This window comes from Panicum virgatum, chromosome 1K (genome assembly GCF_016808335.1).
Source record: "Panicum virgatum strain AP13 chromosome 1K, P.virgatum_v5, whole genome shotgun sequence".
In the NCBI taxonomy this organism is placed as follows: domain Eukaryota; kingdom Viridiplantae; phylum Streptophyta; class Magnoliopsida; order Poales; family Poaceae; genus Panicum; species Panicum virgatum.
In genome coordinates, this window is record NC_053136.1 from 48,480,644 (window position 1) to 48,503,521 (window position 22,878).

The 22,878-nt window shown below is 46.7% G+C and overlaps 6 protein-coding genes and 1 non-coding gene across 7 annotated transcripts; 2 read left to right on the forward strand and 5 right to left on the reverse strand.

The window, feature by feature from the left end:
* The first annotated feature begins 6,176 nt into the window (after positions 1 to 6,176).
* Positions 6,177 to 8,408, forward strand: LOC120649796 (RNA exonuclease 4-like). Its single transcript, XM_039926693.1, has 7 exons — positions 6,177 to 6,335; positions 6,610 to 6,761; positions 6,852 to 6,982; positions 7,137 to 7,306; positions 7,464 to 7,673; positions 7,824 to 7,904; positions 7,994 to 8,408. Exons 1-7 carry the CDS (start codon positions 6,301 to 6,303, stop codon positions 8,220 to 8,222), a joined length of 1,008 nt encoding a protein of 335 aa, XP_039782627.1. The 5' UTR covers positions 6,177 to 6,300; the 3' UTR covers positions 8,223 to 8,408.
* Positions 8,409 to 8,504: 96 nt separating this feature from the next.
* Positions 8,505 to 10,420, reverse strand: LOC120649788. The gene is made up of 2 exons (XM_039926681.1): positions 9,598 to 10,420; positions 8,505 to 9,077 (listed from the first exon to the last, which is right to left on the reverse strand). Exons 1-2 carry the CDS (start codon positions 10,202 to 10,204, stop codon positions 8,662 to 8,664), a joined length of 1,023 nt encoding a protein of 340 aa, XP_039782615.1. The 5' UTR covers positions 10,205 to 10,420; the 3' UTR covers positions 8,505 to 8,661.
* A 923-nt stretch (positions 10,421 to 11,343) lies between these two features.
* On the reverse strand, positions 11,344 to 15,230 carry LOC120649817 (histidinol-phosphate aminotransferase, chloroplastic-like). The gene is made up of 9 exons (XM_039926722.1): positions 14,909 to 15,230; positions 13,908 to 13,991; positions 13,582 to 13,736; positions 13,387 to 13,484; positions 13,139 to 13,247; positions 12,890 to 13,047; positions 12,407 to 12,549; positions 12,173 to 12,313; positions 11,344 to 11,886 (listed from the first exon to the last, which is right to left on the reverse strand). The coding sequence occupies exons 1-9, from the start codon at positions 15,140 to 15,142 to the stop codon at positions 11,752 to 11,754; spliced, it is 1,257 nt and encodes a 418-aa protein (XP_039782656.1). The 5' UTR covers positions 15,143 to 15,230; the 3' UTR covers positions 11,344 to 11,751.
* A 225-nt stretch (positions 15,231 to 15,455) lies between these two features.
* On the reverse strand, positions 15,456 to 16,888 carry LOC120649809. Its single transcript, XM_039926711.1, has one exon. It carries the CDS (start codon positions 16,175 to 16,177, stop codon positions 15,680 to 15,682), a length of 498 nt encoding a protein of 165 aa, XP_039782645.1. The 5' UTR covers positions 16,178 to 16,888; the 3' UTR covers positions 15,456 to 15,679.
* A 124-nt stretch (positions 16,889 to 17,012) lies between these two features.
* LOC120649802 (ATP synthase subunit O, mitochondrial-like) lies at positions 17,013 to 20,345 on the reverse strand. Its single transcript, XM_039926700.1, has 6 exons — positions 20,118 to 20,345; positions 19,864 to 19,917; positions 19,084 to 19,327; positions 18,637 to 18,749; positions 17,502 to 17,588; positions 17,013 to 17,421 (listed from the first exon to the last, which is right to left on the reverse strand). The coding sequence occupies exons 1-6, from the start codon at positions 20,199 to 20,201 to the stop codon at positions 17,302 to 17,304; spliced, it is 702 nt and encodes a 233-aa protein (XP_039782634.1). The 5' UTR covers positions 20,202 to 20,345; the 3' UTR covers positions 17,013 to 17,301.
* LOC120658220 lies at positions 17,791 to 17,917 on the reverse strand. The gene has a single exon (XR_005668553.1). It is a non-coding gene; the product is annotated as a small nucleolar RNA snoR86 (small nucleolar RNA).
* Positions 20,346 to 21,261: 916 nt separating the features above from the next.
* Positions 21,262 to 22,194, forward strand: LOC120649827. Its single transcript, XM_039926730.1, has one exon. The coding sequence runs from the start codon at positions 21,600 to 21,602 to the stop codon at positions 21,969 to 21,971; it is 372 nt and encodes a 123-aa protein (XP_039782664.1). The 5' UTR covers positions 21,262 to 21,599; the 3' UTR covers positions 21,972 to 22,194.
* Positions 22,195 to 22,878: the final 684 nt, after the last annotated feature.

Below are 22,878 nucleotides of genomic sequence, written 5' to 3' on the forward strand. Positions count from 1 at the left end.
CACCTCCCTACACCCCAGCAGCTCCAGTTCGATCCCACTGCTCCCGCTCCACCTGTTGGTGGTTTTGTGCAGACACTCTTGGCGTCCTTCCCGATGTCACCACTTCTTCAAACTGGGTTGTTTGCCAGCTCTGCTCCTACTTCAACTACTGCTCCGGCTCTTGCTCCACAGCCAAGTGTCTGGACAGCCGAGCAGCGTGCAGAGTTCCTCAGGCAGCAGCAGGTTCTGCATCAGCTACAGCACCCCTCAGCTCAGTCACTCACGTTTGAGTCACCCTCACAGCCTGAGGTGCTCCGTCCGTCCGTTGTGCGTCCCACTCAGCCAGACCTGACTCCCGTCACGTCTGCCCCTCCGACGGACTCCACGGTCGTCACCGAGCCGGTTACTACCGCTACTCCAGCTACTTCTGCTGCTCCGACGACTCCGGTCGACGACGACTGGACGGACGACGACGCCGACGACTCCGCCGCTCAGTTTTCCACTGGACCCAGCCTGAAGACCCCGCCTTCTCCAGCTCAGGACTAGATCGCCTTACTTTTTGGTGCTTTGTTGCCAAATGGGGAGATAGATAGGGGGAGTAGAGATAGGGGGAGCTTGGTGGTTTGTGGCGTGTTTGGATCTTCATGGATTTTGTGTATGGATATGTTATTTGGATATTGTGTATGCTCTGTGTTGACATGTCCCTACATGTGCTTTATTTCTAGTAATGCATGCTTGTTTATAGCTTTCAATTTCATATCGTGTGTATCTCTACTTTGTGTTGTCATCAATCACCAAAAAGGGGGAGATTGAAGCGCATCTAGGCCGATAGATGCTAATGGTAAGTTTCGGTGATTAATGACAACAGTATGCGACTAACGTGTGTTTTGGAGGAAAAATTAGTGATTGGTTTAGTCTCATATGAAATGTGAAAGGAGACCCCTCAATTCGGAACAACCATGTGTGCCAAGAACTCATTTTTAAAGATTAAGGACATTTCTAGTCTCAAGTGTCACAAGGAGATGAAGGACACTTGATTTAGCTAGGGTTTATAGTTTTTAGTTCTTGACCGTACTATTAAGAGGGGTTCATGAGTTAGTAGCTTGACCAAAATTGAGTTGGCCTTAGAAATCTTGCACACTCGCTCAAAATCATCCCAAGATGGTCAATAGAAGTTAACACAACGCTTGGAAGAAGAAACAATCGAAGTCACATTCGAATCCAAGCAAATTCAGTTGAAAACAAAGAAAAACAGCAGCACTGGTTTAACCGATGCCCCTAGCATCGGATCATCCGATGCTTGGCAGAAGTTCTGACGCCCTGTCGGTCTATCTCTCTGGATGCAAACAGAAATCAAATCAACATCTCTCTAGCACCGGTTGAACCGACGGTGGAAAAGATAAGCACCGGTGCATTAGAAGTACTATGTTCCAGAGAGCATGTTTAGGTGGACCTCAACTCCTCTTCAGCACCGGTTGAACCGACGCCTCAGAATCAAAGCACTGGTGCATTGAATGTACTATGTTCCAGGGAGCTTGTTTGAGTTGATCAGTGAACCTCTTCAGCACCGGTTGAACCGATGCCTTTACGGAGCATGCACCGGTGCAATGACGCAAGCATGGATACTGTGTCAGAAACTCCAACGGATACTAATTGGACACAGAAAGACCGGTTGAACCGATGCCTCAAATCTGTAACCCGTCGGTTCTTCCGGTGGTAACGGTTTTTATGCAGTGAACTTCCAACGGCTATGTGACCTCCTCCACTCTATATAAGGGCACCCCCTGGCTCATTTCAGTGGCCTTTGACACCCTGAATACTTGAGGCCACCCTTGAGAAGAAGAGCAAGTGCTTTGAGCAAAAGAGAGAAGATCTAGTACATTGTTTGTGCTTCAACCTTGAAGAATTCATCCTTTGCAAGTGTAGCAAGTGTGCTTGAGCTAGGGCCAACTGAGTGTAGGTCAAGTGAAGGCTTAGGAGCTTGTTACTCTTGGTGTTTGACGGCACCTAGCCGGTCTTGGTGATCGGGAGGTTCTTGGTGAGCTCTTGGAGTTTGTGGGAGCCCCAAGACGAGAAGATTGTACACGGTGTGAAGCTCGCCGTTCCGGAGATGGAGAATGAGCATTCTTAGTGATCACTTGCTCCTTGGTGAAGCAAGGGAGCTATACCCTTGTGTGGGTGCTCCAACGTGGATTAGGGGGAGCGTCAACTCCTCGATACCACGGGAAAAATCCGGTTGTCTCGTGTCCCTTACTTTTATTTCAAGCAATTAAATCCTTTTGTTGTTATTCTTGCTTTTGATTGCTTGTAGATTGACTAGGACAACTTGCATGGTAGTGTGATCTTTTGCTTAGGTTTGATCTTGCTAGTGTGAAACCTTTTAGACAAAATGATCGTGAAAGTGTGTTTACCTACCTAAGGACCTTTTGCTAGCATGCTCTAGTGACTAGGTTTCAAATTTGTAGATTGTGCAATACTAGTCTAGGTTAAGGACTAGATAGAAATTTGAAAAAGTCCCAATTCAACCCCCTTCTTGGGCCACGATCCTTTCAGACAGTTATTTTAATTAAGACCTCCTCGGTTAATCGATTTTGCGAGGCAATTTTCTTGACCGTCTCGGTTAATAAAAAAAATATCTTCCTCGGTTAACCGAAAGCATTAACCGAGACGGTTTTTTAGTGTGCCCGCCTCCGAGGCAATTTTAAAGCGCCTCGGTTAATGAAATTTTGTAGTAGTGATTGATCATATTTAAAAGAAAATTGACTGGCAATTAGTGTATGTTTAGAGCACGTACTGCATTATTTTCATGTCATCAAATTCGCCAAATCGAACGAGAATTCCGGTCAGAATTGTGAAGGTACTAGTCGCAACTTTCATTTTTTTTTTTGCAGCTTTACAAGGAATAACCTTAAAGTTTTTTTTTGTGGGAGAAAGGAATAACCTTAAAGTTGGCCAACATATATAATGCATGGAACCGTTAAATAATGCTTAATGCAAAACAGGACGAGCCCCACGTGTCATCAAGATAGGACCCAGCACGCGTTTCGTTAGTCACCTAATCACACGCTAATATCGTCCCAAAAAAATCACACGCTAATATAAGAATGAGAATAATAATATATTGATCTAATAGCACGGTGCTTAGCTAAAAATTTAAAATTAAAACATATGCTGCAATAACATACGTATAGACAGCAAGTTCATATATATTTTGAAGTTTTTGCTAGTCCGTAACGAGTCTTTAATTTGTAACTAAAACAACTAAACAAGAACATGTAACTAAGCAGAAGGCCAAAACATGGAATTTATTAAGGAGCGGCGAGGTGCACAACTTTTTTTCCAGAATCTGGTGGTCTTTGTACCCTGCCGCAATCCATGTCTGCGTGTATGTATGTATCATCCTAGTTTGACCATTAGTTTGTACTTCAAGTCACATTCTTTTCCGCCACCACTATGACTGATTTTTTCTTGATAAATATACTTTGAATATGGGCTGGGCTCTAGTGTCATTACTTATATCATATAGACTTGTTCCCTATCCATTTATTTAACTCGATTAACTTTATTTCCTTTTAACTCTCCTTGATATAGTAGAAATGTACTATGGCCTAGACAAATTTCTCGCCAAAATCCTCTAAAATCGCTTCAAACTCTCCAGCAAAAATTTGGATAAGGTATGCAAGGTTGCACCCATACATATTCATTTATGATCCATAATGGCGCGTAACCTACAACTATTCACATACTGATTTCTCTTATTTGTTGCGCCTTGCAAAAAAGAATCTGTTCAAGTTCAAATTTAATATGCATACAGCGGTTTGCATGTCGTATCCGATCATCTTTCTGTCAAATCTTTTTTTTTATATACTTTTGGATGTGCATCTTATCGACTGGGCCATCAGAGCACCTCATCCCGCATGGAACACTGGATATGCCTAGCTACAACCACTGTTTTGCTTTTTTTTTTGTCACCATTCTCCGAGAAAAGATCTACTTTGGCACTATTGACAAGTTTGAGAAGCGACCTCGTGAGGATGAAGTTCCAGGTACGTCGTCAGGAATGTTTGGCTAAAGCCATCTTAGTGTAACTGTAGACTAGTAACAAATTGTTTAAAAACTCATGTTTAGCTGAAGTTTTACACACCAAACAGTTTGCTCACATATATAGATAGACGCATAGCTAGATACACCAAATTAAACAACAGCTCCGACAGGCGCATGTGGAGACAAATAGAAGATGATACCCGTCGATAAGAATTTAAGATCGCAAAGTTCCTTAATCATCGAAAAGCAAGAGCATCATTAAGCCTGTAAAGAATATGAGAACGTGGTTACCTATCTTGGCACACCACGGCTTCGTGTTATATAGGGGTAAACCCTCAACAAGATTACATCATGAAGTTACAAGTTTGTTGTGCACCAGTTGAAATATTCTTGAGTTAACTCTGACAAACCTAGTTGGTTACTCAAGATATCACCGTGTACAACAACAACCATATATATACGGTCACAGCCGTGATATACAAGGAAAGGTTACAAGATCATATCTCTAATAAAGCCTGCATCGACATGAGATGAGCTGAGTGACAGGAAAGGTGACGCTGACGCATTTGATCGAGCAAAATTAAAGGAGAGCGAGCCAGCAGCCATGGGCCCTACCTCCTATCATTGCAAAGCAGGAAGCGCGATTGGCCAGACGCCGGGCGTGCAGGGAATCCGCCGCCGTCGCCGTCGCCCCGGGTTCCTTTGACTAGCTCCGGCCTCCGGCCGGCCGGCTCGCTTTGCCCTCGCCTCGGCCGCTCCGCCGCTGGACGACAGATGGAGCGCCATATCTTTAGCCATCCCGGGCGGGGGAGATGCAATGCAGCGGTCGCCGTCGGCCACCCGCCTTTCCACGGCCGTCTTTTTGACCGGGAATCTCCTCCTTTGTCGCCCATGACCGTCCCGGCTGAGAATGAAGCGAACCCTCTAGCTAGCCCCGGCGGCAGGAGAGGAGAATGCCCGTCCATGTCGCCCCGTGCTTTCTCGCATGCACGTACGGCTCCGATCCCCGCCCTCTCCTCTCCTCCTCTTTGCATCTCCCGTGTCTTGATCTCCGGCAAGCCGGATATGCATGAACGGCCACCGCATTAATTCCGAGTTCGTGGTGAACCTGCGCGCGCGCGCCTGCACACAGGGAAACCGACAGGCGGGCCATGCACCGATCCCGTGGTGGTCAACGGAAGTAGCTAGCTAGTGGCCAACAAACAAGCTGCTGGGACTGGGAGGTGGGAGCTAGCAAGCTCCAGCCTCCACGGACGCAGGATCTCAGCCAGCGTTGCCTGCAAGCAGACCTGACCATCCGACCCATTGCCGGCAACTTGAGCGCAAGGATGAAAATTACGGTAAACTCGAACGTTGAGAGGACTGGCCGGCAGACACTATAATCTGCAGTAGTTCTCCAACCTTTGTTTTAGAAGAAGGCACGAGCAGCACTGCCACTCGACTGAGATAGAGGAACAGCTTTTCTGAATCCTTGATTGGGAGCAGAAGTTTGGACAGGATTTCAGCAACTACTGAAGGTGGCTAATGATAAAGTGGTAATTCCATAAGTGCTAATGATAAAGTTTGGATGTTTTGTACAGCTCGATCTCTTTTGTTCCCACAGGCCGTGCTCCTGTCCCGTTGATTCACAAGAGAAAATGAAGACGAAAAAGAAAATCTACTTTGATAACTGCCAAACATTTGAGAGAGATTTTGCAGGGAGAGTAGGTTTCCTGAGCTCCTTTCCTTTTCTTTTTGTGCTCTTTGTTATTATATTTGGTTGACTCTCTTCTCTATCAATACAAGCAGGACAGAAAACCTACTATCGGCAACTTTTTTTTTAAAAAAAAACTACTCTCTGAGAAAGAGCCAGTCTTCTTTGATAACTGCATAGGACTTTTGATAGTGCATCGTGTAAGACTCCATTCTGCTTATTACTGAATGCCGGCAATGTTCCGGGTTTTTCAAAAAGAAAAAAAATCTTTTCATAGTGCAAATGCTGCTGCTCACTAGGTAGTAAGCAGGTGTATTTTCTATCAAACCATCGTCCTAAAAGAGGACTGAAAGTGACCATAGTACTAGGTACTTAGCAGCTCAGAAAAGGGAGATACCAGGCACTTAGCTTAGGATAACTTCAACTTTTATTTTCCAGATTGCCGAGGCTAGCTGCGGGTCTTCCCTCGTGAAGGTTCTATCTCTGGGCAGCCTATAAATAGCCTCCCGGCACGGCCTATCCTGGCCAGCCTCGAGCTCGATCTCTTCTCAGGAACCCTTGACCAAAGTGTAGGAGTCTGAGTCATGGACACCAGGAAGGAGTCCTCGGAGACCTTGAGGTAAGATGATAAGATATGCTATTCTTCCATTTTTTTTCCAGCATTGATATCAAGCTATACTGCACCAATCCCTTATAGGCATATGCAGAAAACTCATGCTAAGGCACCTCAATACCAAACTAATTAAGGCTGGAAACATGTCCATTTATTGTAACCATGAAACCAGCCATATTGCAGTTGATCCTGCATTTGGTCCTACGTCATCCTGTAATCAGGAAGGCTAGGTTAATCTACATCAAACTGAAGCATATGCATGTATGTCCCCCATGATCAGGAACAAATGCGCAGCCTGCTACAGGCAGTACAACAGGATGGAGCACCTTGTGGAGCACATGAAGGTGAACTACCACTCGGTGCACGAGCCTAGGTGTGGCGTCTGCGGCAAGCACTGCCGCTCCTTCGAGTCGCTCAGGGAGCATCTCATCGGTAAGCCCAAAAGAACTTGCTGAGAGGAAAAGATGGCAGCTTACTTCTCAACGAGCGTGGTTTCTGATGCTTCTTGTTCTCCATCTTCAGGGCCTTTGCCAAAGGTGGAGTGCGCGCGGGTCTTCAGTGTTCGCGGCTGCAGCATCTGCCTCAACATCTTTGACAGCAACGCCGCTGTCAGATATCACCGTGCTGCCTGCCAATACACCCGTGCTGCTCCGGTAATGGCTTACTGATTTCCACTCTATTCATTCATATTATCATACATACCGTATATTCAGTCCATTTCAGAACTCAGATGCATAGACTTCCCTTTGTTGCGAATTTGGTTGATACTAGATTCTAACATGTTTTTCCCTTTCTATGCGGTCCCAGATGCCCATGGGCAGCATAACCGGCCGTGCGGTTTCTCTGGCCTGCAAAATGGTTGGAGGAGGGAGTGACGGCTCAGTGGACCTTTGTGCAAGGGTGTGCCTCACTGGAGAAGACGAGAATGTCATCTTCCAGACCTATGTCAAACCTACAGCTCCTGTTACCAACTACAGGTAACATTTCATTCCATCAGTTCTCCAGACCAATTGTCTACCATGCCTAGATGATGGTAGAAGAGAAAGTACCAGTACAGCTATGCCTGAAACTAGACAATAGAGATTTGGATGGACAGCTTTCTGAAATGAGATGACTGATTACTTGTGTGTTCAGGTATGAAGTAACTGGGATAAGGCCAGAGTACTTGAGGGACGCAATGCCACTGAAGATTGCACAGAGGAGGATTCAGGAGATCCTGTGCAATGGGGAGCCTCTGTGGAAGTTACGCCCAAGGAGTTATGGAAGGGCAAAGATTCTGGTTGGCCATGGCCTGGACCATGATCTGGAGCGCCTAGGGTTGGAGTACCCAGCATTCATGATCAGGTGAGGAGCACAAGATAGCTAAGTCAGTGGATTATGGTATTTCTTCTTTCTAACATATACATATATTGTTTACTGAGCTATGGTTCAGGAATCAGGAGTCAAAGTTGCCACGTCAGTTTTGTCTTTTGACACACTATTGTGCATGTGCAGGGACACTGCAAAATACCCACCTCTGATGAAGACTAGCAAGCTGAGTAACTCCCTGAAGTACCTTACACAAGCATATCTGGGGTATGTCACTAGCTAGGCTAATCTACACAATCAACCTACTCTTAATATCTTCGTAATGCTAAATAGATTATTTTTGCATCCTATTGTAGATATGACATTCAAACAGGCATTCAGGACCCCTACGAGGATTGCGTGGCAGCAATGAGGCTGTACATCAGGATGCGATCACAAGCTCACCCGAGAGATTACAACTCTGGTTCAGGTGAGGCCCAGAACAACTACCCAGCCTGGAGGCAGAGAGAGCTGGAGAGGATGAGCCCAGAAGAACTCCTTGCACTTTCAGCATCAGACTACTATTGTTGGTGCCTGGATTACTAATTGATCAGATACAATGTGAATAAGGCAGGCCAATATTGTTGGTCCATTCATATTCTGTCTATGGTAATAAAACCTTTAGATGTACAAGTAGCTTGCGGCTTGACTATACTGGGGTCAATTATAACGTATACACAAGGGATTCTATATACATGTAATGCTTTCTTATAAATATTGGTGATTTAGAGATGTAAGAAGTGATATTATGTTAATGATATTATATGGTAAGAGGGGTTTTCCCCCATGCTTTATGAATCCAAAAAAAATGAGAAAACCAAGAGTACATCAACTATACGTCAATGGTGGATAAAAAGGGAAATGTATCTTCATGTAACGAATGGACGGTAGTACATTCTGTGCAGCATGTCAGACTATCTTAGTGCTATACAAGTATATCTACATTAGCCTGCAATAGACCATACCTGTGCAAATCGATGAAGATTCAAGTTTCTGGGCTGTTGAAGAAATGTCTTACACTGGAGTCATAGAATTTCCGGCATTGCTTAGCTTCTGCTGGTGGATTCTTAGGTTTGGGCTCATCTGGTTTTGCCTGCTTAGGTTTGGGCTCATCTGGTTTTGCCTGCTTGCCATTCTTATTGTCCTTGGATTGGCACCTATTTAGCTTGATGAACTCAAGACACTGTCGAATGATTGTCAGCACTGTGAAATGCGTCTCAAAGTCGTTCTTGATAACAGGTGGATGGCGTAGGTTGGGCCCATTGTTGCTCCAAGTGTAGTTCTCGATGAAGTAGACACAATCTGTTCGGGCCCTGAAAGAAACTTCCCGTAGAAGCTCTTCAGCCTGCCTAATTGATCTCATGGCCTTCTTAAAAGTCAATACAATGATCAAATTAAGCCCTGTTAATAGATGCAAGGGATAATTAGATTCAGCCTTGTGACAGTATTTTACAAACATATATATTAAATTGTCGAGTAAAGAAAATCGCATCAGTGAGAAATCTTCACTGTCTTTTCTGCGAAAGCAGATCAATTTTCTCTTGGAGTGAAAGAAAATTAAAGAAACAAAAAGGCCAATGTTACTTGCAAGACTCACTATAGGTTATTGATGCTACGATTGTGTCCATAAGAAATAAAAAGATTTCACTATACTACAATCCATAAGCAAAAGGACATTTCCAACAGGAAAATTCAACAGCGTTCTCCTTACATAAGGATTTTGCGATTACTGACAATCTCTACAAGCACCATGGTCTCATTTCTTTTCCATGAAGGAAATACAAGGTCACAATGTTGTTGATGTTGTTACTCTCCCTGTATGGGTTGGGCCTCACTAGGAGACGGCTCAGTTTAAAACTATAAATAGCGCGACACGTCAAAGCCCACGAGAAGTTATAGAACCTTCTGGAAGCCGACTGACCTTTGTTCCTGACGGCAGCAGAAATCTCCGGGAGGCGCTTAATGGCGGCGTTCCGCTCCTTGGCGGGGGCGTCGCAGCGCAGCACGAGCACCACGCACTCCGGGTTGCCCCCGCTAATCGCGGCATCGATGTCATCCCTCGTGAGCCTCACCGCCTCGGGGAGCGGCGGCGCGTCAAGCAGCTCCACCACGTCGCCTTCCCCCGCGCCTTCACCGTCGGCCCCGGACACCACGGCCTTGACCCTCCGCCGCCGCCTGGGCCCGTCGGTCCCGCCGCCGGGCGGCGACGCCTCCGCGCGCAGCAGCAGCGGGCCGTCCTCGGCCGCCAGCGCGCGGCACGCCGTGTTCACCAGCGAGCTCTTGCCGTGGGCGCGGAACCCCGTGACCAGCACGGACGGCGGCGAGGCGTCCTCCTTGGCGCTCCCGCCGTCGCCGCCGTCGCCGTCCTCGTCGTCGGCGACGAGGGCCCCGAGTGCCTCGCGGATCTCCCTGCGGAGGGATGCCACGGCGTCCTCGCGGCGGAGGCGCGCCGCGACAATGAGCGCCAGCGCCCCGGCGGCCGCCGCGGCGGCGATCTTGAGGAGGAGCGGCAGCCGCGGCATGCGCATCCCCAAGGAGCTGCTGCTGCCGGGGAGGGGGCTTTTTGTAATAGCAAGGTTTCGCGGGGGCCTATAATCGATGGATCATGCATCGATACTGCCATTACTGTAGGTTCGAGAGCGCGAAGGCAATGGCTTTTGGGGAGATTTGGAAGAGGGTTCGCGAGAATAAAGTTTGCCTTTTGACGAAGCGCCATGCCGAACAAGGATGGGATATGGGCACAGGGAGGCCGCGTGTAGCGTTCGCGACGACACGAAAAGGATCGAATACTTTTTGCCGTTTTAGGCTGCTATAGTTAGTGGACGAAAATAGCAATTCTTATTTTTTTAAGAAGAAAAAGCGTGCTTATATAACCAATCAAGGCAGTACATTCAGAGACAACTCCCAACTACTAGTACTTCACTTACACTAAGATGGAGCCTTGCCTCTCCATACAGCATGATGTGTCGTCCTCTAGTCCTCTTTGCTAACTGAGCCAGCTCATGAGCTAGTGCACTGTACTCTCTTCTGACCTTCCTGAATTTCACCTCTGGGAGTAGCTGAATGCAAGCCTGGATCTCCTTTACTATGTGCATATCCGTGGTTCTGTCTTTGTTTAGATGTTAGACATAATCTGGTTCATGGGTCACAGGTTTTCTCACCCGTTCAGCAGCAAGCTCAAACCTTCAAGACATGCTACCGCTTCAACTTGTTTGCTTATTGATATTTGAAAAGGATTTGCCAGAGCCTGTTTGCATAAAAAGTGCACCATCAACATTTATTTTCATCTAGCCATGAGAAAGGGCCTTTCGGCTTTCATCCTTCCTTCACGACAGGGATCACGCGCGTCATTAGTACTCGTGCTGCACTCTGCTGCTTGGTTCTCATTGCTTGTTGCTTTGATATACCAGAGGCCTGTTCTACAAGAAGAGGGTCGCGAGGATGGAGAGAGGCGTGATCATCGTGAACAACGCTTGAGAAGCGACCATGGACGCCCAGGATTTCCCAGCGCAGAACTACATCGTAAGGAAGGCAAGCTCGCCAGCCAGTACCAGCGACAGCGAGAACCTGTCAAGATGCAGCTGCATGGTGGGAACCCTGCTGCTGGCTGCTGCCACGGCACCATAAATAGACACGCAACGTTTACGCATTGTTGTCATGGAGTATATGAATAGAAACTTGTTGCATCTTTCACCAGTTTGCTTCATGTATCTTGTTTATGCTTGCAATGTCTAGCAACTTTTGCTCAAAGGCAACAACAACATGGCTGCATTGGCCTTTATTTACCTACAGAATTTTCAGTTCTCCATCAACCACCAAACAAGCAGCCCAAACCTGGAGAATAGCCACATGGAATTCAACTTTTACAGCCTTGCTCTGAACGATAACCTTGCTAAAATCATCGAATTTTCGACTTATTAAACAAAATGGTTGTTGAAAACTAATTGGCCCTTGTTGGTTTGGGCTTAGGTGTTGGAATGATGCAAATCTCCTCTTATAGACTGCATCTAGCCTGACGCATACATATTGGTTAAGTACTTCAATGCTTCCATTACTGGTGACGGTGTGCTAGTGCTCACAATTGAAGGGCATTCAGGCCTTTCATTAGTGCATCAGTGTGCTCAGGTTTCCCAACAGAAATACGAATATACCCCTTCAATTCCTTCTTGTCATAGTGGCGGATCATCACACCCATCTTTGCAAGGTCTTCCTGAAATTTTTTGTTATTAATAAAAGCACATCAATAATGTTGCAAATTCCATACTGTTTCAATCATTTGTGCATTTCTTAGAGAATGTGAACAGAGGTATAAGATATTCTTTTCCAGATAACCAATTGTAGTCTGGAAAGAGAAACAGAGATGACTAATCTTCATGTTCCAATTTTGGTCATTTTCCGACCGCAAAATCACAATAGAAGTGACTATGATATCTCAATGGAACAGGATGGAAATGAGGAGTGTGTAATAGGAGCATGTAATAACAAGGAAAACGAACCTTTATTTTCTTTGCATCCTTTCCTGATGTGACCTCACAGAGAATGAAGTTACAATGACTGGGAAACGGTTTCAAGAATGGTATACCCTTTAGAAGATCAAACAGCCTCTCCCTCTCTTGTAGCAGTAAATTTTTCACATTCTTCCATTGTACAACGTTCAACAGGAAGCACACTGAGTTAGACAAAGTTAAATTGTGGGGAAAAAATATTGCAGTGACTTGTAAAAGTAATACCTCCAAATAGGTTGGATTCTGCAATGCAGCACATGCTGAAACTTCTGCTGCCACAGAAACATTATAAGGCTGCTTGGCCCGCCACAAATACTCAATAATGCTTAGAGGAAATGCTCCATAACCCACACGAAGACCAGCTAAACCTGCATTGTTAATAACTTGTAAGACATTCCTGAACCTCTCGGTTCATAATTGTGTAGCGAACGTGTCTTCCATATGTTTGTTAAGAGCAAATAACTTTAGTAAGTGAAGATCGGCATATACCAGCTTATATGATAATGAGCTAACAAAAATACATCAATGATTGGGTTATTGGTTTCCTTAGCAAAGTTCAGAAATCAATCTGGCGATTACAAGGCAGTGCCATGAGAGGGGGAAAAAGAACATCAACTTCGAGATCTCATAGTAGTTAAGTTGTTTGTTTGCTCAGAACACATTAACATTTGCATATTGACTAAAAAGAGCAGAACAAAAATCACAAACCTGCTCGTTTGCTAAATGTTCGTAGAACAATCAAATTATCATGCTTCTTAACCCATGCCATCCTTGACTGAAGGCTTGAAAATTCAATGTAAGCTTCATCCAGCACTACAAGTATTGGAAGATCAAGTATCTTTAAAAGATCCTCATCGTTGATTACACTGAACAAACAGAATCAATGTAATTCAGCAAAATATGGTAATGTGGACAGCAACCAAATAGAATAGCTCCAGTTATGGATGACAGATATACCTGCCATCTGGATTGTTTGGAGATGTCAGAAATATGCATTTTGGCTTTTCATGTTCAACCACTTCAACAATACGTTCAACATCTAGAGAAAAATCCGGAAGCCTTGGAACTACATTAGAGAAGGGCGAATGGCATAACAAGAAGTTATCATGATCAGAAGATGCACAGTGTAGACAGAAGCCAAAATAAATCCAAGAATCATCTAAGGTTAAAAAAAAGTAAGAACCAAGAAATAACTAGCTACCCACCCTTGATGACAAGTGCACCATTTACTGAAGCATCAAACTCATACATTGTGAATGTTGGAGGGCAATCAACAATTTTGTCACCTGGTTCAAGTACGCATCTGCATTTGCCCCATTCATGAAATAGAGAATAAGTCAGCTTTGAGATAAAGAATTGTTTTTTAAAAAAAATGAGATGTGCATGAGCTGGATGCTAACCTCATAATTAAATCGATTAGTTCATCTGCACCGCATCCAGCAAGTATGTATTCTGATTCAAGTCCAGAATCTTCAGCAAGAGCAGCACGCAAGTGGCGGCTTTCAGGATCAGGGTACACATAGGGGAACTTTAGATTACCTAATGCGGTAGCCACCTATAAAGGACAGGTCATGGTTTAGTTACATACAGTGAAGAAAGGTTATTAGTATTGTAAATGAATGAGCACAGCTCTGAATTATAGAATTTCAGGATTTTTAGCATTGTTTCATGTTCGGATGTTCCCCAAGTCCAACTTCCGATTTATTAAGAATGTAACTCAACTCACCTCTGGGGGTGGACCATATGGATTCTCATTTGCATCGAGCTTGATTATGTCCTCTGGTCTACGCCCAAGGCGAGCAGATAGCACCTGATACGAGCTCAAATTTTCAGCAAACGCAAAACTACTACCACAGAGTATAAAATCATAGCAACATCAGAAGTAAGCTTGAAAAATTAATACACTATCGCACTAAGTAATTTGCGCTGTGGAGGTACATTCCGTTCTCAACGTAGGCCAGAGTCTCGCCAGGGGCATTTACACGAGCACCTTGCGCGCATAGCAAAAGGCGCCTTTCCCCAACACAGGGAGGAATCTAACAGAGTAACTGAGGGGCGCCCATGCATACCTCGAAGGGCAACAGGGCCGTACCGGCAAATTTGGGGGCCCTGTGCGAAACAATGGACTGGACTCTGGTGGCCTAGTGAAAGATTATGAATACCAAGCGATACCAGTCGGCAAACGCGATATGTTGTGTGAAAGCACAAATGTTAGAAGTCACACGAGCGCGATGTGCTGTGTGAAAGCACAAATGTTAGAAGTCACACGTGTGATTGATAGTTAAATCATCACATAAGGTCCAATAACTATTTTTTGTTTTGGAATTTTTTTTTATTGCTGGAACAATTGTTATTGTTTGGGCAACAAAAATTTTTTTCCGAAAAAAATTTGTTCTAGCAACAAAGCATTGAAGGGTCTGGTTTATTAGGCCGATTTTATGTCCAAAACACGAAATCTTGAAGAGGTTGGGTGCTGTGACAGGTACACTTGAGATCACACACGTGACCCCAAACAGCACACATGTAAAAAAAAGTGGCAAGTGATACGCCTACGACGATTTATCTTTTAGGAGCAATTTGGGCCATTTTTTTTTTCCACAAATTGGGTCAAACAATCAACTAAATTAAAGTGTTTACATGGCTATATCTAATATATACCTAATATTTTGGGGGCCCTTCGAATTCGGGGGCCCTGTGCGGTCGCACGGCCTGCACGTGGCCAGATACGGGCCTGAAGGGCAAGATGGGCTGGTACGGCGCGAGGGTCCTGAGGTGGCGCCGGATGAAGGAGTCACCGGACGGCCGCCGCCTCGCCTCGGACGCCGCCGGCTCCTCCACCGGAGCCGCCGACGACATGGGACGGAAGGACGCACTGCCGCCCGGGCGCCTCCTCTCGCCGGCGAAGTGGGAGGCGGCAGCCGTTGACGGGTTCCGGGTGCGGAACCGGGTGGCGCAATCCATCAACGAAACGAAGCGGCGGCGCCGAGCGGGGAGCTCTGGCCAGTTGGTGGCGCAGACGGCCAAGTGAGATGACAGGGGCCGCCGCCAGGTGCGCCTCACGGGAGGACCGAAGGAGTCAAGGAGACCCGTTGGGCCCACCGCCCACGGGAGCCACGGCTTGGACGCGCTTCAAGATTCGTGCCGGTACGGATGGATACCCGATCGACGGCTGACAGGCCACGGTCGATGGTGTACATACTATCGCGACGTGATCCAATCATCAGTGATGCAGTAATGCGTCATCACTTATCATTCTGAACAACGGCCACCGACAGCAGAACAACGGCCATCCTGCTGCTTTACTGATATCCCAAAATTCTCGGGTGAAGTAGTAATTTCTTTCTGAACATTCTTTTCGTTCTGCCGTGAGCTCGGGAACGTACCTTGTTCCTGGTACGTTGACATGTACATTCTCTGAATGAAATCCTCCGCGAGACGCCTCGTATTTACATCGTCGTGTGAATCTAGCCGTTTTTTTTTGTGGCCGTTTTAGCCTAACTATTCACAGACTCTCTCTAAGCCGACAGGTAGCCTGAAGCTTCCACCGATCTGATCGTCACCTCCAGCAGCCGGCCCCTCCTGCTCCGGCCGGCCCCAGAAGCTGCCGAACCAGAAGAGCCCTTCCTGCTCGATGATCGCCTCCCACACGGCGTCGTCGTCGTAGTCGACGGGGAAGCACCGCTCTTTCCAGCCGTCGGCGCCGTCTCCTCCGACCCCGAACGCGGCCTGACCAAAACCGTCGTCCAGGTCCAGCAGCTCCTCCAGCTTCAGGCGCGCCGAGGCCGCGCATTCAGCTACTCCCTTGGACGCCGACGCCGCCGGCGGCCTCCTCCTGTGCCATCTCCTCAGGATGATCCGCTTCGTCTTGACGACCACTTTCTTGGGCAGCCTGACGAAGAGGAAGACGGTGACCTGCAGCACCAGGCACGGGCAGCAGCAGCACACCACCAGGCAGTCCATGGCCACCAGCCCCGTCTCCGCCGCGCACGACGCCATTGTCGGGCGGAGGGCCGTGGAGGCAGAGCCACAGGAGCAGCTAACGGCGACGAGGGAGGAAGATGAGGCGGTGAGGACATGGAGGAGGAAGCGGTTGGGAGCTTAGCATGCCATATCTGCATGGGTTGCTTGGAAGAGTGACCCAGAGGTTAAGGTTGCTTGAGCTGCTCGAGCAGTGTCTTGGGGAATCGATTTTGTTCATTCTTCCAAGCCATCACACCCTGGCCCGTCACTTTAGGGGCTAGGCTTTTCTCAAGCTTTTTTTGAGGGTTTTCTCAAGCTTGGCCTGCGCATCAAGACAGGGAAGGAAGCAAAGACACGCGTCAGGGCAAGCACACATGCAAATTCCATGACTACGACACATGTTTTGGCATGTTTTCTGCTGGAACACATAAACATCAGAAAACAGAAAGCAGTGCGGTTTGAGAACTGCTCCCAAGACTCGGCAACAGCCGCTAAATGGCAACAATAACCAACTATAAATGATTGGAGGCGTGGCAGGCATGAGTTGCGTGGATGATTGATTACGGCCGATTGCTCCCCTTCACAGCAAGAGTTGGGTCACAAGGCAGCGCAAGATCTAGGGGACGGACAATTTGTTTCCCTTCCTGAAATAACAAACAAAAGGAAGCGCAGTATCTTGCTGCAGGCTAAAAGTCTTTGTCTGGGATATAACACAAACATGACGTCCAAGCACACAGATCTGGCGTGCTGTTTTTCAAAAGATCAAAACATACTATTCAGATAGCACATACCGAGATACAGACATGAGATAATCACATGAAGGCAGGAATAGTTTATTTTGGCATCAATAATCTTCACATGAGAAACTGAATATACAAAGAACAGTGCATTTCTTGAGGAAAAAATTCATATATTCCAATGACTTGGAGCTGAAAAACTTTTCATGGCATCCATCATGTTTTCGGTGCAAGCTTCTTCAAGTAACAAGAAATAAACATAAATTGTTCAGCAGGCCTCTAGCCCACAAGAAAATAAAAAACAGTGGCATTCTCTTGTTAGAGGAAACATTTTATTCAAAGGCCAGATCAAAGTTGCGGACATGAGGAAACCTTCAGCAGCACAGCCACTGCATTCTGATGATGTTTTTATCCAAAAGGCAGTTAGATTTCAAGGGGTTGCCTCAAGAATGCTTCCATTTGTTTCGCCCTAGTCTTGATCGACATATCAAACACCTTCTGCCCGAATTCAATCACAAGTCCTCCCATGATGCTGTAGTCAATCTGCACAGAAAGCACAATTGAGGAACATTCCTTCAAATATTACTTTTGAGGCTACATATGAAGCTCGTGGACCAAGTTACCTTTTGTTCAACCAAAATGGTTTTGTTCTTCCCAAGGATATCTTGCAAGGTCTCCTTGAGTTCCTTCTCCTCCTCCTCAGGAAGTGGCTAACACAAAAGAAACATGTGTCAGCAAGAGAAATCAAGTGCTGTCACATACACAAGGAACCATAAATGAAGCTGCACTAAAAGGACACCTCAAACTATGGATGATATGAGGTAAGCAAGCTTCCTAAATTCTGGTATGATTTATCCTCATTTTGCACAAGTGAAAGGTTATCAAAATTTGCTGGGTGATGCTGTGATAAAAGTTGTAGCAGCTTGTTCGAGGCCGTCACAAAATGGAGCAACTCTGAGCGGCACGGAGAACTGCAGAGTGGAGTTCGATTTCGCCAACCTTCAATGCAAAGATCACCACTTATTTGGCCCCTTTGCTCTGCAAATTGGCTTTCTTCAACGGATCAAAACCCAATGCACCAAAATATGTAGACATTCCACCTCGATCTTTTAAGACTAAGAAAGAAAACAAAAAACCCACTAGCAAATGAAACAGCTAAAAGGAAACAAGGCGCCAGTGGAATATTTGCTGGCTACAAAATACAGTGTTAAAATTAACAAGGTATGCCTCTCCAATTGGTCAGAGTATGACTAAGCATGTCAACTCCAAAACAAATAATGCATGACAAACGCTGATATGGAGTGGTCAAGACCACTCAGATCTTTGCACTATAGCACTTACCGCTGCCAGCCATGACTAGTACAGCTTATTTCTTTACTTTGCAACTTCAAAAACATTAATGACAAAAGTACCTGGCAATTTTTCATATGTAATCTGGAGACACCATAAAATTTTCATCCAAAAAAAAACTTTTTGCCTCTGGTTAATGTATTTCTATTTTCGGCTTGAAAGATAAAAATATACCAAAATAAAAAAAGGAAAGAACATAAAAAAAAAACTTAAGGCCAGAACCCATAGAAATTCACATCAAACAATGTTATCCATCACGATAGAAAGCTATATATGCATGAAGTCAAGCAATAGAAAGCTATATATGCATCACAAACATTTCTTTTAACATGTTAAGGGGACTGAGCTATTCGAACAGATACTGTAATCACAGTGACAATAGGAAAAAGGGTATGGAAATAAACTTACAATAACTGTCCTGACAACAACCTTCACCTCCCCCTTATGTGCCATGGTCAAATCAACAAATCTCTCAGCAATGCGCTCAATATATTTCAGCCTGCCATTGTCCGCCAAGACAGCTTCATAAACCAACACGAAGTTAGACACCGACAGGATACATAGTATGGAATGAATAATATGCATTTATCAATCGTTACCATGTACTGAAATTCAAAATTCAAAACAGCTTCTTGAGAAAAGTAAATCAACTGATGGGTTTGGTAATGCATTATAATACAGATCAAGGCTACAAAAAGCATTTCCTCCGTGTTATTAATATGGAAAAGACTATTGGAAGTAATAACACAACAAAATGGTTCAATATGTCTTGTGAAATCCAGGCATAATCAAAACATTACAAGGAAATATAGCTAACTCAATTAGGCATACAAAATGAGTGAGCAGGGAGCATACCCATGAAATTCTTTGTGACATCTGAAAACCCAGCTTCTGCGAATATTTCAGTTATAGCCTTCACTCTGGTTTCTTTTGGAACTGACAAGTCCTTTATGAATTGAGAAAACAGCGGGCTCTTCTTGGATGCCTCTACAACAGTTTTAATCTCAGATTCAACTTTGTCCAATGTGTTTGCTTTGGCTGCTGTAAGGAACAGTGCACTAGCATAGTTGCCTGTTCCACCATATAGAGCATCTGGAACCTAAAGACAAAGTCAGAAAATCAATTAGACATGCATGAACAAATGACGGACATGCAACGATGAATTAAATTAAAAGGGGAAACTCTAACTCAGCAGCCTGCATTTTACTACACAGACATTTAATGAAAACCGAGAAATGCAAACTAAACAACGCTAATGTCAACTTATCCTGGAGTTTCTCCACCGAACAATACAGTTACGTACAACTTGAAGAAACTGTCTCTCCAAAGGAGCAAATAAGTCGCATTCAATAGTTCATCCTTTGTGTATGACATAAATAAGTGATTGCATAGTTACAATCACTAAAAAATCAAAGGGTAACCCAAAATCAAATGGCATCCAACCCTAGTACAGCATTAGGTTTCCCGACAGTTGGCAGTATATACTAGAGAAATAATTGCATAATCCCCGCAATGCCAATGATACATTGACAAGAGTCACCTATGACATATCCCGCACTCACGAACATAATAAACAACATACGTATCCCATTTCATAAATGCATTTGAGCCTCAGAGGGGATACAATACAGGTACCTTGACCTGCTTCCCAGTGGGCTTGGCCACCTGCGACGAGAAGCCCCTCGAACCCTGCATCAGAACGAACACGTCAGTCCCCCAGAAACGAACCTAAACATCACAAGGATGACTCAGAAACCCCCCTCCTGCAAAACAACCTAAAACATCACGAGACAGGGCAGCCCTAGATCGGATACAGGACGCGGAAGGCCAATCGAAATCGAGAGGAATGGATCTGTTTCAACCACGGAGAGGGGGTTGGGGGCAGGGACCTGGGCGACGGCCGCGGATTCGGAGGCCGCGAGGTGGGCGCGGATGAGGGGGAGGCCGGATCTGAGGTGCCGCGCCGCCGCCATCCCTGTTCGCTGGCTTGCTCCGCGCCGGTGGAGAGCGAAACCCTTGGGTGCGGGGGTGGGAGGAGATCGGGGACGAGGAGAGGCTGGTGCGGTGGTCTCGAGGAGTGCGAGGAAAAAGAGAGAGCGGAGGCGATGCCGTGAGAGAGCCAGGGCACAACCACACGACTCTCGGGAGCGGCCCAGAGAGCACAAATTCTTGACCACTTCGGCTCATGGGCTGTACCTTTGACACGTGGGCCTTGATGGCCGATTTGTTTCGTAGGCTGTCCTTTAGCCAGTGGGCCTTGCTGATCGCATTGGTTCATGGGCTGTACTTTAGCAACGTGGGCCATGATTGCCAGATATTTGGGCCTCTTTCGACTCCAGCCAGATAGCTTAGCTTGGACCCCTCAAAAAAAAAAGATAGCTTAGCTTGGGCACGGAGATTCAGCCCTGAAGCTTTTTCACTTGTTTCTCCATTTCTTTGAGAAGCAACAGTTGGAGGTGAGCAGCGCTCTCAGATTTATGAATTTGGACACCGGTAAAAAGGCAGCAACGAGAATCGTGGAAAGGAAATACCAGATGTAAGTGGAAAACAGCACTTCAGAAAACACACCGGGACAACGACCAATGAATGAAGTAAGTGGAAATGATTTTATAGATAACCCAGCATGCTAAGAAAACAACACCTCCGCGGCAGTGATCCTTTTGCCTTTTGCAAAGTTTTTTTTTCCTTTGGAAAGTTGTCAAGGCGGACGCACCCATGCAAGTCAGCAACACGTTAATGTTTCGGTACACATCTCTGAACGGGGACTGCGTTTCATCGTTGCAAATAAAGCTATGTAAATAAACAACCAGATCATCCATACCATGCATGCATGATCCAAAAGAAGTTCGTAGATTGCTGCACTTTCTTTTGCTTTCCCTCACATTCTTTACCATCTTTCCACAACACTATATATCGAGATGCGCTCTTGCAAAGCTTTTTTTTTAGGAGACGCTCTTGCAAAGCTTCTCTTCTGAATCACACAATGTGTATCCTCCATGGGCGACTATATCAAGTACACCAACCATCCCACCGAGCGCAGCGCCCTTTCCATGTTGATCTCCACTCGCGCGATCCACAAAAAAAAAAAAAGGCTAACCTCGCAGACTTTCTCCTGAAACTTTACCGCGCCCGCCCTCTAATCCGTTGACACATCGCCGGGTCGCAAAGCAGAGCTGATGGTGGACGCCTTTGCCGAACCCTCTTGCTTGTTGCCTTCGCCTCACCCATGTCCCATCCCATGCTCACTCCTACTACGGGCACAACCACCTCCAGCACCAAACAGTCCGGTTCACTAGTCAACAGCTGCGCTCCGTAGCCAGTAGTCGCGCCACTGTTCCATCGTCGATCTTGCTCGCTCTCTGGATGCAAGAATGGCGGCGAGCAGCAGCACGCCAACGATGCCGGCGCCGGTGACGGCGACGCCCCTGCCGGGCTACGGCGGCTACCAGGGCTCCGCCGCGGGCGCCGAGCCGCCGCTCCGCAGCTCATCGGGCTCCATCGGCACGTTCTTCGGGGTGCTGGCGGCCGTCCTGGTGCTCACCGTGCTGTCCTGCGTCTTCGGGCGGGTGTGCGCGGCGCAGGCCGAGGGCCCTGACGAGCGGTACGACTGCACGAGGCTGGCCCGCCGGTGGTGCGGGTGGCCGGCGCCTTGCCGGGCCGCCGCGAAGCGGGAGGGGAAGCCATCGGCGACGCCGCCCGTGGTGGAGGTGCCCGCCGCGTTGCCACCGCCGGAGGAGCCGTGAGGAAGCCGCTGCCGCCGGCGAGGTTCATGGCCCCCTTTCTCTGTCCTCTTCCGAGTAACGATTATTAGTAGGAAAAAAAAGTCTGATAGGAGAAAGAATCAATAAGAAGGTGCTATCTGTTGTTTGATCATCTGTTCTTATAATCTTTTGAGAAAGAATCAATAAATGCTTTGACCTCCCAAATTTTGTGTACTCTGATCAAATACAGTGATATGCTTATCTCCGTCTCCGATTCGCTTATCCTCGCATGTCTCGAACTGAACAGACAGAGCAGCTGTTACATTCATGAGCAGCAGTTTGTCAGTTTCAGTGTACCAACGGCATCTCTTTCATCAGTTGGCAGCCCTCAAATCCTATCAGACAGCAGGCTGAGGCGACGATCCGAGTCCTGAACTGAAGAGCGAGCCACCGCACCTACAGAAAACCGCAATGAATAGTTCTTTTGCCGTTTGCGTGTATTAGATCTGCAGGCCCGATCGTGCCGCGAAGTTAGGTACGCTGGACACGGTTCGGTGACGGCAATTAAGAACGCAATCCTACCCTGCCCCCCACATGGCCGCCGGAATTATCCATGGCCGACGACGACGACGACGACTGCCACCACCAACTACCATTCTCCCTGCGTCCTCTCATGGTTCATCCCGCATGCAGGAAAGCCCTCCGGAATGGGCTCGAGGTCAATAAGAAATACGTGGTCGAGCGGGTAACTGACGGTGACGGGACAACAACTGAAGCAGGACCTCGTCGCTGGGCCTGAGCTGGCCGCTGGCCGGCGCCGTAGATGCCTGGATTGCCACCGGCCATGACCTGAAGGTTGAAGCAGGGCAAGCGCCCCAACGCCGCCATGCTCTGTGTCGCCTCCCACTTCCTCGGTTCCTCCTCGCCAGCGCGGGCGCACACCGTACCC

Excerpts from the sequence above, each read along its gene's own strand:
- LOC120649817 (XM_039926722.1), bottom strand. The coding sequence starts at position 15,142 with ATGGATTGCGCCACCCGGTTCCGCACCCGGAACCCGTCAACGGCTGCC. Across the intron at positions 13,485-13,581 it reads CTAATCGATTTAATTATGAG|ATGCGTACTTGAACCAGGTG; the intron begins GTTAGCATCCAG and ends GGGCAAATGCAG. Across the intron at positions 13,048-13,138 it reads CCAAACAATCCAGATGGCAG|TGTAATCAACGATGAGGATC; the intron begins GTATATCTGTCA and ends CTGTTTGTTCAG.
- LOC120649809 (XM_039926711.1), bottom strand. The coding sequence starts at position 16,177 with ATGGCGTCGTGCGCGGCGGAGACGGGGCTGGTGGCCATGGACTGCCTG.
- LOC120649802 (XM_039926700.1), bottom strand. The coding sequence starts at position 20,201 with ATGGCGGCGGCGCGGCACCTCAGATCCGGCCTCCCCCTCATCCGCGCC. Across the intron at positions 19,918-20,117 it reads AATCCGCGGCCGTCGCCCAG|GGTTCGAGGGGCTTCTCGTC; the intron begins GTCCCTGCCCCC and ends GTTCTGATGCAG. Across the intron at positions 17,589-18,636 it reads TTGTTGTCAGGACAGTTATT|CCACTTCCTGAGGAGGAGGA; the intron begins GTAAGTTTATTT and ends CTTTTGTGTTAG.
- LOC120649796 (XM_039926693.1), top strand. The coding sequence starts at position 6,301 with ATGGACACCAGGAAGGAGTCCTCGGAGACCTTGAG. Across the intron at positions 7,307-7,463 it reads GCTCCTGTTACCAACTACAG|GTATGAAGTAACTGGGATAA; the intron begins GTAACATTTCAT and ends TTGTGTGTTCAG. Across the intron at positions 7,905-7,993 it reads CTTACACAAGCATATCTGGG|ATATGACATTCAAACAGGCA; the intron begins GTATGTCACTAG and ends ATCCTATTGTAG.
- LOC120649827 (XM_039926730.1), top strand. The coding sequence starts at position 21,600 with ATGGCGGCGAGCAGCAGCACGCCAACGATGCCGGCGCCGGTGACGGCG.
- LOC120649788 (XM_039926681.1), bottom strand. The coding sequence starts at position 10,204 with ATGCGCATGCCGCGGCTGCCGCTCCTCCTCAAGATCGCCGCCGCGGCG. Across the intron at positions 9,078-9,597 it reads TGCTGCCGTCAGGAACAAAG|GGCTTAATTTGATCATTGTA; the intron begins GTCAGTCGGCTT and ends ATCTATTAACAG.